The sequence below is a fragment of the Pituophis catenifer genome, unplaced genomic scaffold (assembly GCF_029215685.1).
Source record: "Pituophis catenifer annectens isolate HBS135680 unplaced genomic scaffold, rPitCat1.0.hap2 SCAF_2, whole genome shotgun sequence".
NCBI classification, from domain to species: domain Eukaryota; kingdom Metazoa; phylum Chordata; class Lepidosauria; order Squamata; family Colubridae; genus Pituophis; species Pituophis catenifer.
In genome coordinates this window covers 127,857,841-127,876,326 of record NW_027256882.1, presented here as the reverse complement: position 1 = coordinate 127,876,326, position 18,486 = coordinate 127,857,841, and the positions used below count along the sequence as shown (strand labels likewise).

The 18,486-nt window shown below is 35.5% G+C and overlaps 2 protein-coding genes across 2 annotated transcripts in view; one reads left to right on the top strand and one right to left on the bottom strand.

The window, feature by feature from the left end:
• TBCD (tubulin folding cofactor D) overlaps positions 1–18,486 on the top strand; it is a 148,634-nt gene that overhangs the window by 34,725 nt on the left and 95,423 nt on the right. The window contains exons 12-13 of the mRNA XM_070937478.1: positions 42–116; positions 3,059–3,153. Coding sequence (XP_070793579.1) covers positions 42–116; positions 3,059–3,153 — 170 coding nt within the window. The remainder of the gene's footprint in view (positions 1–41; positions 117–3,058; positions 3,154–18,486) is intronic.
• On the bottom strand, positions 5,032–8,706 carry ZNF750 (zinc finger protein 750). The gene is made up of 2 exons (XM_070934555.1): positions 7,298–8,706; positions 5,032–5,728 (listed from the first exon to the last, which is right to left on the bottom strand). Exons 1-2 carry the CDS (start codon positions 8,704–8,706, stop codon positions 5,032–5,034), a joined length of 2,106 nt encoding a protein of 701 aa, XP_070790656.1.

The following is an 18,486-nucleotide window of genomic DNA, read 5'->3' as shown; positions in this document are numbered from 1 at the left end:
GACTGCTGAAAATCTTAATGAAGTGCTTTTGCTTTTTTCAGGATTGGCAGGTTGACTGGAAGGCTGCCAAAAGAGTTAGCTGATGAAGTTGTTGGGTCTGTGTTAGACTGCTTCAGGTAATATTTGCATTCATTTTTTTTCAGAAATGATATTTTATCCATAAACCATTTATCAAGCAGAAGCATAGAAGTTAGATTCCAAAACGGAAATATATTTTTAAAAGCTCAACTCGTTGTATCGCAGTATCTAATTAAATGATTTGGTTTGATGCCTACATATAGATGTAAGAAAGAGTCTACATTTTTAGTCTTTCATCTAACAAAATGGTATCATAGAATGAAGAAATGTGCAAAATAAAGCTGAATGGTATCTCCAAATTTAGATTGGAAGAGTTATGCTCCACGGGGTTAGCAAATTATGTTATAAAGAAAAGAATTCTCCAAAATGTTGCCCATTTGATGCTTGAAAGTCTTCATTTCCCCCTTACCACAATCTAAGTGGTGTTTTGTTTTTGTTTTTTGACAAACAGCACAGACCAACAATTCATTGCTAGAAATGAGATACAGATTTCATCTTCAGATGTTCTGTAATTGTTATCACCATCTCTGTACCTGGAAAATCCACAATTCTTGATAGCTAACCTGGTTTTCCTTAATTGAGAAACAGGTTGATATTCTGAACACACCAAAATATTAAATCATATTTACATGTTGGTTTAATATCTTGGTTTATTCTAAAACTGATACTCATTTTTAATATGCTTTTGATTTGAATCTTATTTTTTTTCCTCTTAAAATAGGTTATAATGTTTCAGATTACAATCTCAATCTGTTGTTGGTTTTTTTGAGGACTAAGAGGTTTCTGATTCTTATAGTGTTGGTTTTCTATAGAGATTTAGTTCTCAAACTTTGTGTTAATATGCCAGGGCACCTTAGGAAATTCACACGGATGCCACAGGATTGCAAATTACTAGCTTCAGGTAGTTCATGGTTTAGACCTAGGGTTGTGAAAAAAATTATCAAGACATTAAGGGCACCATGAAGTGCCAAAGTTTGGGAACCTCTGCTATTGAGCATAGAAAAATATCATATTTTTTGGAGTATAAGATGCACCGGAGTATAAGACCCACCTACTTTTTTGGTGAGGAAAAGAAGAAAAAGAAATCTCCCTCTGCCTCTGAGCAATTTTGCCTCGTTACAGCAAACAGCCTGCTTTACTTTCATTTTCATTTTCAGCATAGCTTGATTAGCACAAGGGAAAAAAAAATCTGCTCCAGCAATTTACCTCTTTGCTGCAAGCAGCAGAGCCCTACGCAAAACAGCTGAGAGAGCCAATCAACTTGTGCTAATTAGGCTGTGCTGAAGCTTAAAGCTGTTTTTTCTTGCTGTTTGCTTGCAAGGAGGTAACTGCTGCGAGGCAGAGGCCAAAGGGTGGGGGCCAGTGGGTGGGCGGGGCTTCCCCCCTTTTAGGGGGGAAAAAGCTGCGTCTTATACTCTGAAAAATACGATAATTGTTTTAATACATTTTTAAAAAATAATAACGTACACCAATGCAACTCGCAAAAAAAGGGGAAAAGTGCAGTGTCACTTTGGGATTTTTGTTAGACTGATTCATAGTGACATATTTAAAGAAAAATTTATTTGATTTTATGTTTTGCTGCACGATTACATAGCATCATGTAAGACACTTCTTCGGCATACACTTTAAAATCAGAATTATTTATTTTATTTATTTATTTTAGAAAATTTATATTGCTGCCTACTTGCACATGGTGACTCAAGGCGGCTTACATGGATATAAAAACCATATAAAAGAAATAAAAATAATAAAATAATAAATTAGTAAAATAATAACCCCCTCCCACCTCTGCAACAACGCACTTTCATACAAACCATTTAATGGGCTCCATCCCACTCTGGGTTCCGCAGGCCCGCTGATAGAACTACGTTTTCAGCACCTTCCAAAAGGATGTTAGAGTGGGGGCCAGTCTAATGTCTGGGGGAATAATGTTCCAGAGAGAGGAAGCCACCATAGAGAAGGCCTTTCTTCTGGGTCCTGCCAGATGTATCTCCCTAGGGGATGAGATTCGCAACATTCCTTGCCTCTCCACTCTAGTGTGTTGGGTAGGTGTGACTGGCAAGAGATGATTCCTCAGATAATCCTGTCCCAAGCCATGGAGAGCTTTAAAGGTGACAACCAGCATCCTGAATTGCACCTGGAAGCAAATCGGGTGAAATGCTCCCGGTTTGGACCGGATTGCCCGATCCGATAGCAATGGTGGCGGGTGGTTCAGAGAACCGGTAGCAAAAATCCCTGCGCCCCCCCCCCCCATGCTCAGCCGAGTCACACGATCATCAGACGCTTTTTTTTTAACTTTTCAAAGCATTTTTTCTACAACCTCTTCCGATGAAAAAATGCTTTTAAAAGTAAAAAAAAAAAAGCCTCTGATGATCGCGTGGCTCAGCTGGGATCCTCAGAGGCTTTTCAAAGCATTTTTTTCTGCAACCTCTTGGCCGAAGAGGTGGTAAAAAAATGCTTTGAAAAGTCTCTGATGATCTCAGCTGAGTTGCCTGATTGTCAGAGAGGCTTTTTAAAAAATGTTTTAAAAAGCCTCTCTGACGATCCCAGCTGACTTGCCTAATCGGCAGAGAGGCTTTTCAAAACATTTTTTAAAAAGCCTTTCTGACGATCCCAGCTGAGTTGCCTGATCGCCAGAGGCTTTTCAAAGCATTAGAAAAAATGCTTTGAAAAGTTAAAAAAAAAAAAAAAACGTTGGCCAGTCACATTACCCCACCACCACCACCAAGCCACACCCACAGAACCGGTAGTAAGACATTTTACATTTCACCCCTGAAGCAAATCATTAACCAATGCAATTCCCATTGGAGAAGTGCTACATATGTACACTGAGGTCTGCACAAAATCATGAGGGCTGCTGCATTTTGCCCCAGCTGAAGCCTCCAGATGCTCTTCAGAGGCAGCCCCATGTAGAACGCATTGCAATAGTCAAGAAAAATTAAGAAAAATAATCTTAAAATCCTGTTTTCTAAAACTGCAGTTTTCAGGAAACTGATAATGCGTGGCATGGTGGATGTTTGGCACTGGCTGAATTGGGAAGAAGAGGCTTGTTATTACCTTCCCGGCTATCAGACGGTAAGTGTTTTCTAAACTGAGTTGAACTAAAAATAAAGCCCCTCAAAATAAAGTTAGATGTTGATTTGATAGAATTATATGTTAATAATCTGAGCCAGTTTTTGGCTAAGACCGTGTAGGCAGTAGTCTAGCTTTCCAAAGCTTAGGGGGTGCCATTGCTGCCTCTCCTTCTGAATAATTTTAGATATGCAAAACATCTCATTAGGGGGAGGTGATACCATCAGTCACTATGTAGTCTATAGCACCATATAGTTGTTTGTATTTTCAGAGTCTGAAATTTATATCCTGGCCACCTGGATGTTCCTTTCTTATTATTTAAGATAATGACAGCACTAGCTGTCTTCCTTAGTAAAAGTTGTCAGTTACCATCATTAAATAAGAACTACCTGTACAATCTTCATTAATTACTTATCATACATGGTCAGTTCTCTAAAGACCTGACATTTTAATGGCTCTGGATAATGGTCATACTATTTATACATTCCAGTTGTACCTCATGTAAATATAGGGATTCTTGAACAATGTGACTTTTCTTCCATTCTGATCAAAAGAAAAATGAGTTGCTATGATTTACACTTTCAAGGACGTCTTTGAATTTTGCAATTTTGATGGTAAAAATATAACAAGAAAGAAAGATGTATTTTAGGATGAAATATACTAAATTGCATAAACTTCAGTAAATTACACTTAGAAAGGTATATTTTACTGGAAAATATTCACCATATGTACATAAATAACATTTAAATACAGATCTTAGGATACATATTTGATTTTTGAGCATTTTTTAAAAAATGGAATTTTACACTAGAAATGGAATATATACCAAACAAATACAACATTGGCATGAATTAGAAATAGAGTGATCTATATATCTCCAGCTAAACATTGTTATAACTGATATTTTAAAAGATATATTAAGTTGTAACTTTCTGAGGATAATTCATAATGATACTTAAGATTTATCTGTAGCCTTTACAAGCTATTTTTTGCTACAATATAAATAATATTGTAAAAAGAGGAAAAATTACTATAACATCTGAAATGGAAAATCATTACTAACAAGTCTATGAAACATTCACTGATACCTATAGTATACAATCTCTTTAGTGCTACAAACTCATATGGATGCAAAATATAGAATTCACAACACAGGATTCCTTCTAATATGGGTTGAAATAAATAATTTCTTGATTCGCATTTCTGTCAGTATTTGGGACCTGAAGTTGCAGTTTATCAAACATGTAAGGATTTGTGTGGGACCTCTACTTTGTTTAAGTCCTAAATTTTAACTAATATCGATTAATTTAGGACTTAAAATTTGGAGCATAACATTTTTATATTGGGCCATTCGACTTGGGAAAACCACAATACCAAAAGTGTAATTTAGAAAGATTTAATATGAGTGCTCTAATATATTATCAATGAAAATTCAATAACACTAAGCTTAAGAAATTGGAAATTTTCATTCTTAAAATATGGATAAAACAGCAAAAATACACTGGACAATAAAAAACATAAAACAAAAAGATTTGAAAATGAAGTTAGTTAGACACATAGAACACTCATATATCCAAAATGTGCTTCTAGAAGCTCATTTTTGAAATAAATTGTTTTTCCAATAGTGCATTTATGAAATATGTTTCTACAATAGTGCATTTAAGTTTTACATTTAAATGTTTACTTAAAAAAGATATAATTATGAGACATTTCAGTTACTTTAAAATGTATAGACAAGACATTTTAATATTTACATAGTTCAATTGAACAGAATAAATGAATCTGCAAAGTAAAAATAAAATGTTGGTACTGAAAAAAATGTTTAGTATTTTTGTTGGATAGTGTACATATGAACTCTACAGGATATTTGGTGGAACAATATTATGTTATCCTTGTTCTCTTTCTCAAAGTGAACACTCGACTGCATTCATTTGTTCTTACTCTTTTGGTTCCTTGTACTTTTGTTCCTTCTCTGTGATTGGTCCTTTTTTGTCCTTTTGCTTTTTTACAATGATTATTCTGGGTTTCGGATGGTTCAGCGATGGAATCGGCATATTGAGAATTGATCTCTTGCTTATTTTTCTCTGTGCTCTCTTTTTGAACTGTACTTGGACTGTAAGAAGCTAATTGACAGAGAGCAACGGCTGCAGTTTGTTTCTGCTCATCACAACTCTCAATTGTCCTTGGTTCCTCCACTTCTTTTACAGGCATCACAGTAAGAGGCTTACTGAAGGAACCTTTATCTGTTTGATTCTTACATATTTTTGTCCCCAAATCTTTATTTTCAGGTTTTTGAAAGTTATGATCTTTAGTTTCATATAATGAGTTCTGGAGACATACAGTTACATGATAGTTGTCCTTCACTGAAAGGTTCAAAGGCATTTCCTGCAGTTCCATGCAGTTCTGGTTTTCTGTTGGGAAAGTGCTTGTATACGTATGTGCATCGACTAAGTTTGCATCTGGTTTCTTGGAAAGATTAAGCGGTGAATCATCTGAATCATCTTCGGAACTGGACAAAGAATCTTCATTACTATCATTTCCATGCTGTACATTTTCCTTTTCATTAGTGATGTCACTACTGAGAGGAAAAATGGAAAATGTTATTGCGTAATTAGGCAAAATACTTAAATGGGGTAGATATTTTGAATTAGAAATGAAACAAATTGCTTGTATATAAGTTATTAGAAAAATTCTAGGATTGTTACACACAGACACACACATACCGTTGCAAATGCATTTTGTTTACCTGGTTAATATTTTTGTATGCGTGATATAGTTTTAAATCTCAGGTGACATGTGTGCAATTCATACATTTTGGCTTATTTTCACGAGAAGTTAAGATGATTACATAAAAGAAAAATATGATGTCAATCTGTGCATTGTATATACTGAGAAATATATATTTCATTGTGATTAAGTAATATGGTTTATCAATGTGCATATGAATATAGCAAGGGTTTTCTGATAATTCTGTTAAAAATAAGTAAATGTTCACCTTGTAGAGGCCTGCTGTATAAGGATTATTGGAAGCGAGATGTTAAAAGCATAGATACTGCCTATTGTAAAATGTTTTTTTAATGCAGAGGTTCCCCTGAGACCTAAAAGTTATTTCAAATGTTCCTCCAAAATAAAAAGCTTTAAAAAGGTTGGTCTAGAATCTGTTTTCATGAAATGAAATATTCAATGCTTAATCCTAATTTTATTGGTATTTTTAATTAAAATGTTATGTTTTTCCATAAATTCTTCTGGTGTTTTTTTATATTGACTGGGTTTGCATCATATTATTATCTTTATATAATTTTGTTCTCATACATTACCTAGGGTAAAAAATGGTGAATAAGTATAATATAAATACAGTAAATGGCATTGTATGTATAAATAAATGTATAAATTGCAACATTTAAGTTAGCAATCCTGTGCATGCTTAAACATTTGATTCACTATTTACATGGTGCTTATATGAGCATAAATATACATAAGGTTAGGTTGTAAAGTAAAGAATAAAATAAACACAAAAAAGGAGTTTATAATTTTGTACTGTGGTTGGTATGTTTACTTAGCACAACAATATTATTTACTATAATTCCTACTAACTTTCATGTGTTATCTTGTTATTTGCTATGCATACCATTCCCTTATTTAATTTAATTTAGGATAATAACACAATAAGTATAGAATAAATTATACCAAGACATTTCTTTGAAAGTAAAAAGCAAAAGTCCATTGACTGTATTCTTCCCCATTCTCCTTCCAAAACCCCTGCTGTCCTTAGTCTGTTTTTTCATTGGATAGAGAGAAGAGAAATGTCTTTTCTCATTTAGCACTCAGAACAGCAAATTATTAGACCAGAGCCAAGCCAAAAAGAGGTAATGATGAAAAGAGGAAAAAAAGTTCGAATTAGGATAGCCCTGGCCTTGCTCAGTGGTATGTAACCCTTGTAAGAATACCCCCCCCTTCTAAAATAAACTTTCCCACCCAGCTATATATAGTTGCAGCCCATGTATTTCCTAGTTGCCGTGTGTTTTCCAGTTTGACAAGTAATGAAATATGTCTTAGAGGCCCTATGTAATGTATCTTGAGGGCATGTTTGCTTTCGCCATAGACTTTAGCAGGAAAAAATTTTTTAAAAGGGCATTTAACATTTTACCTTTTAGGAGAATTTCCTTTATCTTCCTTTGATATAGGCGAAGGAGATTGGTCTGTACTTTTCCTCACAGGTCTGAATGCTGTAAAGCTTTCTTCAGGTTGATCACATTTGTTAATAACTGAAGATGACTTATTAGAAAGATCAAATAGGCCTTCACAACCATGACTAGTTTGAGTAAAGTTTGTCGGACTGGGTCTTCCTGGGGATCCAGTTGCTGCACTTCCAGCACGAGGGCTCATTTTGGCATTTTCTCTTTCATTTTGATCTTCTTTAGAATGACCTTTGTTATGTAGCATAGGTATTTCCTTTTCATAGTCATCTGTTTTTTTATGAGAATTTTGTGATGATAACATGGCTGGACTTGAAGAATGCGGATATAGCAAGGTTGTTTCCTCCATTAATTGAGAATTTGTGTCTCTGTTAATATCTGCAATGTGTGGCAACCTATAAAATGCTGATTCTGTTGGCCTACAAAATCCATATGGCACTGAAAGATTTGGACGATATGGCTGGAATAAGCGGTAGTGTTCGTATGTTGATGGATTAATTGGTTTAGAAAGTGGTCCTGGATGAGGAAGAAAATGTCTTTGATCTTGAGAGCTGTAGACAGACAACACTGAGCTTTCACACTCATGAGAGTTTCCTGAGAGAAAGTAAGGTGCATAGATAGCTAATCCATGTTCATACAGTGAAGGTGAATATTCTGGAATCATGGGTTGTACATAAGATGGAATGGAAGTGAAACCTTTTGCAGGTGTAATTTTATGAGTAAACTCTGGAGTAATAATTGTACCACTGGTTTTCCATAGATTGTTTGGCGCATGAAAGGCTGACTTTGTTGGAAAGGAAGAGCCTTTATTTGAATCGGAAAGAGAACTTAATTGAGACATATCATTATTGTCCTTATTGTGCCGATGCTCTCCCACTGGAACAAATGCAGAAGGCCTTACGATGCCTTCAAGAGCAGACTGCACATTGATTGTACTTTCTTCTTCATTACAAAGAAGAGTTAGTTCCTTTTCAGTGGGTGGTTTTGGTCCAAGCACTGATATATTTGTCACTTGGTTTTGAATTTCCATATTTTCCTTGGAGTCATCTTTGGCAAATGCATATTGAGGTTTAGAATCAAAATTTGAGAGGACCTTGGAAGTAGTTGGTTTGGCTGCAGTGTCTACCTGAGTGATCTGCTTAGTCTCCAAAGAATTTGACTTTGAACATTTGACAACACGATCTTGTTCTGTCACCAGCGTAATGGAGTTTTTGCAAAGCCCATACTTCATATGGTTAAAAAGATGCGATTTCTCATTGCAGGTAAAGGGGCACTGAAAGCACTTGTATTTAAATGGTTTTCCTGGAGGTCTGGGGATATAATGAGGTTTTTTTGGTTTGCGCTCTTTGAGGAGGCTCATCTTCTAGTCTGATGTTACGTTTAGGATTGTTCTTATAACAATTAGTTAATAGAGCTTTAGTTCGTTTAAAATTAATTTTTGCTTTTTATTGTTTCTTCCAGCTCAAAAACTTTCCAAAAGATTTGATAAGAAGGCAGTTTTGGAAATGTCAGGAAATAACAGCGTTTGCAAACAGGAAACTGTAATACAAAAATTAGTGTTAGAAACATTAGGGTCCTTTTTATAAGGATCAAAGATATGCACATCTCTGTCTTCTGGGCCTGAGACATTCTGTCATTTATTTATTTAGAATATATTCATTATGTAATTATTCCACCTTTCCTACTGAGCTGAAGCTGAATATATAGCATTTCCACTTTTTTTTTTCTCCACAGCAACAACTTGACGGTTAGGTTGGTCTGAAAGTCACTCATTGAGTTTCTACAGCTGAGAGATGGCTTGAACTTGAATCTCTCTGTTTCTAGTCTAAAATCTTAACTGCTACATTATCCTGGCTCTGAATTTTCCATTGTTCTCTGGAATGTACCTGAATACTATGGATCATTTTCTGTTCTGAGAGATTTAAATCTTGAAAATGACATGGTATTTTTATGCTATGGCCGAATGTTTTGGGATAAAAATGAAAATATTCAGGAAAACAGCTGAAACTGAACAAAATTGAACAACCTTGTGGGGAAATAGAATCTTTGGAGAAGGCTATAAGTAGGTCATCAGGATGAAAATTATTCCCAGTATACTATCTTTGAGTAGAATGACATTTAGATGTCAAGCAAAGGTGCTAGAACATGATGAATCAGCCCATCACAGTGGTGCTACACTCTTTTAGAAAACTCAGGTCTACAACATAGAATCGAGCCTTTATTTCCTCTTTCTGATATATCTTGCATTTATATTTTAGTGAGTTATCACCAAAATTCTAAAATATCTTTTCTGGGCAAGACATAGCTCTCTCTATAAGAGGAAATATAGCCATTTATATGTGAAGTGATAATTCTGCCCTTTAGTATGAATACTGAATCTCTTTGACCTTTTTGCCACACATTCCTCACTGTAAAGAGTTCTTCATCATTTGCTGTGGCTCTCACCATCCTGAATAACTTGATGCCATACTCAAACTTAACTGTATGGGTTTGCCCCTGAATCCAAATGAATTACAAGTATGAGAAAAGTGAAGCTAATTTAGAAGAATCTTAGCCTTTACAAACAAGATTGCCCTAAGGGGAAGCACCTAAGTCTGGAGTAGCACCCTAATTAACTGACCTGAGGTTCAGGGGTGTCTCCTACCTGAAATTCTGGTTGAATTAATTAAAGAGAACTCTTACAAACAGCACTGGAAGACTATCCACTCAGGATGTGACAGAGAAAAGATGAAAGCAGAGGGAGAGGGAACTGTAGGTGGATGAGACTATGTGAAGAGAAGGCAGGTCCTGGTAACAAAAGTAGAAGCTTGAGCATAATCCAGTTGAGCCAGTTAGGGAAAGAGGAAGAGATTCCATGCTAGGGAGAAGTAGGGTGGAGTGGGATTGACTCCATCCTGGAGAGCTGACCCAGCTCTACTAGAGAGCAAACAAGCTTTTTAAGCAGCCTAAGCAAATATTTAAGGACCGGCTAGTATGCATAATTTGCAACATCCCACAGTAAGTCTGATGTTAAGTTATGGAATGACATCTTGTTGCCATTTCTTTGTTGGTTTCTAATTATGTTACTAATGAACTCGCTGTTGTGTAGCATGGCTAGTCTCTAAGGTATAAAAAATAAGAGTCCAGCATCCATTGATTTATAGAGGCATAATCTACTTGCTTTCGCTTAGAAATAAAACAAATGGATACAGGCTTGTGATTTGCTCTGCAGATAAGTCAGACGGGCTTGTATTAACTTGTTCCATTATGTGTACTGATTCTGAAGGCGTGAGAATCTCTGAGAGTTATGTTCTCATGATTTTATAGATGTGTTATGGCAGAGATCTAAAAAGTGATGATTTCATCATGAACTGTAAGCACTATTATCAAAATGATGACTGTTGCAAAACCACATACTGTATCTGTTACCCGAAACTACAGTAATACAGGGAAGTGATGGCTTTACAATTTCTTGAAAACTTTTTCCCATTAATGTTTAAACTACAAATATCTATCTAAAATATATCTAATATTTTCAATGTAAAAATATTATACCTGTGATTACAAATTAAACTATACAATCTGTAATTCCTTAAAAACAAATATATGTCAATTAAATTTTATGTGGGTCTTCCTGGATTTTTAAATTCATATTTGTGAATGAAAATTCACACCATGTTTTGTTTTAATTTTTACAATGTCACTTGACCCTCTCCTGTTACTTTTGAACTTAATATTTTTCTATTCATTATGAAAGATTGACCCGTCATTTACAATATGAAAGTGTATATCATTCTGAATGAATTTTGCTTCCCTTTAATTCATTACATTCTGCTTTATTAGTGATATTTCTAGAATACCTTTCCATAAAAGATGAAAAAGTAATTTTTATTTTCTTCTGATATAGGTTAGAATGTAAAAGATGCTTAAGTCGAATTTGGTGGGGCTTTTTTCAGCTGCAAATTTAGAATGTTTCAAGCAAGTGCCATTAAATATAGGGACTATTTGAAAATCGTAAACCCTAGTATGGGTGACTCTGAATCTCAGCTACAGAAATAGTATTGCAGTTTGGAAGATAATTAAAATAGCAAGTGAATGTTAGTACATTAGCTTTTTGACATAGTTGCTTGAATTAATTTCTACATGCATGGTAATTTATTTGGACAATATTAACAGAAAATAAATACACATCACAAAGCAGCAAAATAGTTCTTGAACAATGCAATTTTAAATTTAGATAATGCTGTATAATCAAAGATTTGGTGAGTTCAACTTATACCTAAAGTATCTCTTTGTGTAAAGAAAACTATGTAGTCTATTGTAGCCAAGTTAGGAGTCTGATAACAAGTTTTCAGACTAACATTTTATTAATGAAATAATTAGTATCTGATGATGTGATGTTACAATTCACAAAAACTTATTCCTTTCAGTAAAATTTGTTAGTCTGAAAAGGTGCTACCAGTTTCTTTCCAACCTTTGTACTAATTTATAAACCTCTGTGCAAATAATACTTCAAGTTTCTGTTGCCACAACAAACTGTCCCCAAACTGCCAATAGCAGTTTGAATTTGTATTCTGATATAAGAGTATTCTGAAATACAATAAAAGGTTGCTCAGTATGCACCATTAATTCTTGAAGAACAAAAAAAGGGAAAAAATAAGTAGTATGTGTTTCCTTGCTAAAACTAAATTTCTATTAATTTATTGCACAGTTAAAGCAAACTTCAAATTTCTATGGTTAATTATCATGTGTATGGGACCTTGCATCTCAGTCTTTCCAATAACAAATAACTTAATAATCAAACTTTTTTGAAATAATAGTTATTTCAAATAGAGAAAGCACTGGGTGCAAAATAATCTTTACAGCAAAAATGTATGTTAATAATATATGTATTCTGTTAAATTTATTCCCCTGCGAATAAGTATAGAATTGCAGTCTTAAGGATTCCATAATATATTTGGAATGAACGTGGATGACTTTAACTATAGATAGGTACAGGCTAGTGATAAATCTGAATTATGTTTAGTATATAAAATCATTAATTGTCATTCCTAGTTTTAAAAAAGGGAATATTACCTGAAGATGTAAGTAATAGAGTTCAAATGAAATACATACTGCTATTTTTGTGAAACAAAACAATCTAAACTGAAATAGTGCTAGTGCCAGGTAGATATATATGGACATACATTTTCTGATTCTAGCACTGTTTCTATGCTTTTCCGATTAAACTGGCAGTGGTCATGCCTGTGAAAGGATGAGCCTTTATAGATTTGGGAGTAAATTTGAAGTCTTGTTTGCCCTTATATAAATCTTTTAAAAAGACAAAAGCTATATTAATTTGTTAGCCTTTGTTATTACCTGTGTAAATATTTTGAATTCAGCACTGAAAAATAATCAAATACTTTTCCAATATACAGTATTTCATTTTTTAAAAAAACATTCACAAGTGCTGTTTCAAAATATTCTTTAGAGCACATTGGTGTAACAATCTTGCTTAATATATCATAGCTACGGCTGGCTACGCAACCATTTTTAAGGAACATTATGCATATGGTCTGCTGTTGTTGCAGCATTCTTTTTTGTGATATTGATCTAGGTGACGAGTCTTTGTTGAGGTGGAGCATTTTAGAAGGGCATGCTATGATTAAAATATTGTGATGTGGCATTATTGCATAACTTAAAATCATGCCACTGTCACCTATCCAGCATTTTGCAAGAATGAGATTTCTGAGTTTTATTCCAGCCCAGATTTTCCAGTGATTAACTACTCCACCCTTCTGGATTGCTAAAGTTTAAAACTAAAATGAATGATTTTATTAACAAAAATAAAAAATTGCATGCTTGATGATGGATATAAAATGAGCAAAAAGGATAAATTCTGTAGAAGTCAGCATGAACTATAATGAAAAAAGATTTTGCATTTATAAATTCCAAACACAGGAATTATTTGGTTCTACATTTTTAAAGTAACTTAAGCCCATTTTATACTAATCACAATAGGTATTCATTCATTTATTTATTTTCCAAAGTAAATTAACAATACAATATACTTTTCTCTCACATATTTCACACACACACATCTTAACAAAGCCTTAACTATGACTGTCATAGTGACTGATACTATACTCATTTGAATACATCTGAAAACTTGGCTTCTTAACTTAAATATTTAAACAAGTAAGAATACTTCACTTGAATGTGTTAAATGAGGGATATGTTTAAAAGTTGTATTTTACACTGAAAATTAATAAATTCATCTTAACAATAGCTGTAATAGCACCTTAGCTTGGACAAAATAATATAGTAAATAGACAAGGTTTTGTACAGATTTAAATAACAAATTACACATTATTTCATAAATCTGCTTTTAAGTATAATGCACCTGTACTGGAAAAACTCTGTCTTGCCAGAAAGGCAGAACATCCTAAGGAATACACTTAACTAACATACTTTAGTTAGCTGCTCGTCTTTTCTTTTAAATCATTTTGTAAATCGTTCAGTGATTGAAAGTTAACTTACCTGCGAGTTCGGGAACTCGGATCCAAGTTGTTCGGAACTATTAAACTGTTGCTGTCAGTGTTGAGAGAGAAGTACCTGTTCACTGCCTGATTAAGTGAAACTGAAGGAGGCTGTTTCAATGGGAGGGACTTAAAAGTGTAGGAGTTAAGCCCTGAGGGTGTAGAGATGCACCTGATATTACTTCAGCCTGAAGCTACAGTTCATGTGTTTCCCTCTATTGCTTTCATTTGATGTTGCCTCAGCATTCGAGCTATCGAGCAGAACTTTTGTCATGTTTGTTGCCTTCAACAAGCAGTATTTGTGTCACTCTCTGAGTCAATAGTCTCCTGTCAAGGGGAATGGAACATGACACAGGCACGTTTCTCAGTTTAAAATCTTTGAAATCATTTCGGAGTAACAGGGAGTTCATAACTAAGACCAAATGATCATTGCAGGCTGCAACCCAGGACATGACTTGGTTTGTATTTTCTTACTCTGATCTTTCAGCGAGAATACTTGTATTCTGTAACATAACTTCCACCTCCCCCCTACGTTTGTCCTCATAATAACTTCTGTCCAGAAACGGCAAGACTGTGTGCTGTAGAAACCTGCCAAAGCTTGTCAGCAGTTGGCAGCCCTAGGATTGTTAAATGGAACCAAGTCATTTCAGCAGGACATTGATTAAGTTAATTTTTTCTTTAACAGTCACTAAGCATATTGTGTGAGAATTGTACTATTATTACATGATTACTGTGTGTTATTGTATATATGAATAAACTGATGTTTAGCCTGGCAAAAAGAGAAAAAATCAAGTTAGTGCCAATTTTACAGGAGGCTCATTTGTTGTCACAATCCATTTTTAATTGCACTGTGTATTCCCGGCACTTTTCTTAGTAGAGAAGTTCAATAAGGAGATAAAGATGGAATAGTTGCATAATATAGTTTGATTCTTAGATCTAGGACTTAGTGCCAGGATGCTGCTTGAGTGCAAAGATCAATAATACAATTCTATTAAGCAGAGCAGCAGGTGGAAGTTCAGGGAAAACTCTGAAGTGTCTTGGAGGGAGGGAGGGAGGGAGGGAGGGAGGGAGGGAGGAAGGAAGGAAGGAAGGAAGGAAGGAAGGAAGGAAGGAAGGAAGAAAGAATTGATATTTATTTTCAGTTCTATGTGCAAACTGTGGATAGAATCGACTCTTTGATTCCCATCATCCCAAATAAGCACTGGTATACATGACATCCTGTCTGATAATTCTGGGACTTGTAATCCATTATATCTGGACCATTATGGGAAAGGCTAGGCTAGAGCCCAAAGTTAATATTAAATTTGAAAACATATTGATTTATTTATACATACATTTATGTAGTACAATTATGTAGTTGTGCAACTCACAGTAATTCCAGATGTGTACAACATTAAAAATCCACAGTTAAAATTTCACAATTTAAACTTTCCCCTATCCACAGTGGCAGAAACAAAATCAGCCATTTGATTGGTTTCAGATGGGGTCCCCGCTGATAAAGTCAGTTTTTCAAGGCCTTGTAGAAAAAAAAATGGGGGGGGGGGCAATCTTATGTCTGGGGGAATGATTTTCTCAAGGGAGGAAACCACCAGAGAGAAGGACTTTTTCTTAGGTTTCACCAGATGTACGTTCTTGATAGTTATGACCCGCAACTTGCCCTGCCTTTCTTTTCTGGTGGGGCAGGTAGATGTAATTGGGGACAGGTGGTCCATCAGATAACCCCATGTAAGGGCTTTAAAGCTGATAACCATCACCAGAAACAAATTGGCAACTAATTCAGCTCCCTCAAAAGAAATATGGATTTGCATATGCATGCCACTGTGTTTTAACCAACTGAAGCCTCTAGACCAGGGGTGTCAAACTTGCGGCGTCACGGCAATGTCACGTGACACATCACAATTTTTTCCCCCTTCGCTAAACTAGGTGTGGGCATGGCCAGTGTGTGACACATCTGGCCCGTGGGCTGGGAGTTTGACACCCATGCTCTAGATGTTCTTCAAGGGCAGTCCCATATAGAGTGCATAGCAGTGGTCCAAACTCTAATCTTAACCCAAATGGGAAGTGACCAGGGTGTGGTCCCAAGAAATATATGCTTTTAAATGTAAAAAGGAATCTGCTCCATATTTTCAAAAAGTATATTTCTTAACAGTATTTTTTACAATCCCCACATGATCCTTTAACATGAAAAGAACTCTTCTTGTTGTGCTTTACAAAAATGAATGTTCTTATGCAATTGTGCCTATCCTTCCTGGCTATGGTTCAATAATATGATGGTAATTTTAATGTTTCTCCAATTGAAGATAATATTGTTTATTGGGCAATTGAATTCTCTGTCTGGCCTCATAACTTTCATGGCCTATGAAATTATTAATGCAGTATGCTAAACTAAGAAGTGATTTCTTGAATGTCTTGCCAATGGGACATGCTCCTTTTGCTCCTTCCATTTTAAAGTGAAGACAAAATAGGTGGTATAATGTTTCCTTATTTACATAGGGGATGCTTTTAGATATAACTGCCACCAACTACAGTTTAGCTTTCTACACACCCAGTAGCAATTTTCCTCAAATTGTCCTTGGTTTGTTTTCTAATGAATATATCATTCAAGCCTAGAGTGATGACTACTCTTCTTCAGAAGAAGTCTAAAATGGAAATCATAAAGAAGCTTACAGGAATCAAGATTCCTGCTCTGGCTTCTCTTGACCATACATAATTACAGAAAATTATAAAGCACCTGAGATTGCTTGCAGACCAACGTCTGGGGATGAGGAGAGAGCCTCCAGACCTATGCAAAACTATGTAAAACTGTGGTTGGCAGCTGTGCTTTGTAAATTTGTTTATTTTGCTTTCAGAAAATAGTGATAAATCTAGTTTGCTTTTCAGATTGATACATAAACAGCAGGAAAAGTGCTGCAAGCCATGTCTTTCTTTTTTAAAAGTTATGTGGAGAAATCTGTTGAGGACCCGTGAGATGCATACGCAACCCTTTGCCTCAACTTAGTATTTTCTTGTGTTGTCTTACAGATGAAACCTAGACAGCACATGTTCTATAATTTAAATTCCCTCTCAAAATACTTCTTTAGTCTTATATAATATATGCAAATTTATGCAATCATAGAGAGGCACAACTGCTAGGTTCTGCTGCTTTTCATCATCTAGCACCAAAGAAGTAACTGATATTGTTTGCTGTATTTGAGTGAGCATAATCAAATTAAATGCATGCAGAACAGACGCATTGTTAATCAGTAGAAAATCAGGCTTTGAGATTAAGATTCAACCTGTTCTGAAGGGCTTGCACTTTTCTTGTCAGATTTCCACCTAGGAGTGTTTCTTGATCTGGCATTACTTTAGGGTGTTGGTGGTTCCAGATGGCAGTGCTAACATGTTTACACAATCATATTCATAATATCTACTACAACAGCATATCAGGAACTATGCTATTGTAATATGGGGCTATCGTTAAGAGAATCTGAAAAAAACCAGTTGCTACTCAATACAATAGCTAAATTATTAGTTTTTCCTTGAAGTCGTTTCGCTTCTAACCCAAGAAGTATTCTTCAGTTCTGACTGAAGAAGCTTCTTGGATGAGAAGTAAAACATTGTCAAGAAAAAAACAAAGAAAGTCCAATTGCCTCTTGAAAAAACACCTTTGTGACATTGCATACTTCATTACTCCACTTTGTCACCATATGGCTGTTTCATTCTCAAGCACCATCCACAAGGGTTAGTCAGACAATTGATCCAATATTGCAATAGTTGTCCTACATGCTAACATCCCAATAGCTACTATTTTATACCAACTGCATTCCCAAGTTGCCTTAAGAGATATTTCATGCATATATTTGCTGGATGCCCGTGCTTCGCTATGAAATTATGTGCTCGGGCTTGATAAATTGACACTTACAGCCTGAAACAACAACAACATCATCATCATCATCATCATCATCATCATCATTATTATTATTATTATTATTATTATTATTATTATTATTATTATTTCTATGCCGCCCACTCTCCGAGGACTCTGGGCAGCTTACACCAAAGACAGTATACTAAATAGCATATTGCCCCCAACAATCTGGGTCCTCATTTTACCCACCTCAGAAGGATGGAAGGCTGAGTCAACCTTGAGCCGGTGAGATTTGATCCACTGATCTGCTGAACTAGCAGTCAGCTGAAGTAGCTGCAGTACTGCACCCTAACCACTGCGCCACCTCGACTCTAATGTAGAATGTGTAATTCCATAGCATCAGAGTGTGTTAATATAATGCAACTGGCAGTTGGAACAGGGCGAGGGGGAGTAGAATGTCCCAGCCCGCAGCATCCATCGATATTCATCTGGCTAGCATCCTGTCAGTATGTGAGAGAGTTGAGGGGTGTTTGGAAACTCAAACAGTATTTGCTGTGTGAGCAGGAAGGAGACTGGAACAGTTGTGGCTTAGCTCAACTGTTCTGTAATAAAGCTGCTTGCTGCTGTGAAAGTAAAACTGAAAATGAAACTCCTCTCCTCTGCTTGTGTTTTGCATTTGGAACAGATTTCTTTTGAGGTTGGGAGGGGGAGTAGAACTCCTTAGCATCAGAGCATGGAACAGATTTCAGGTGGGGAGGGGGAGTAGAACTCCTTAGCATCAGAGCGTGTTAATAAT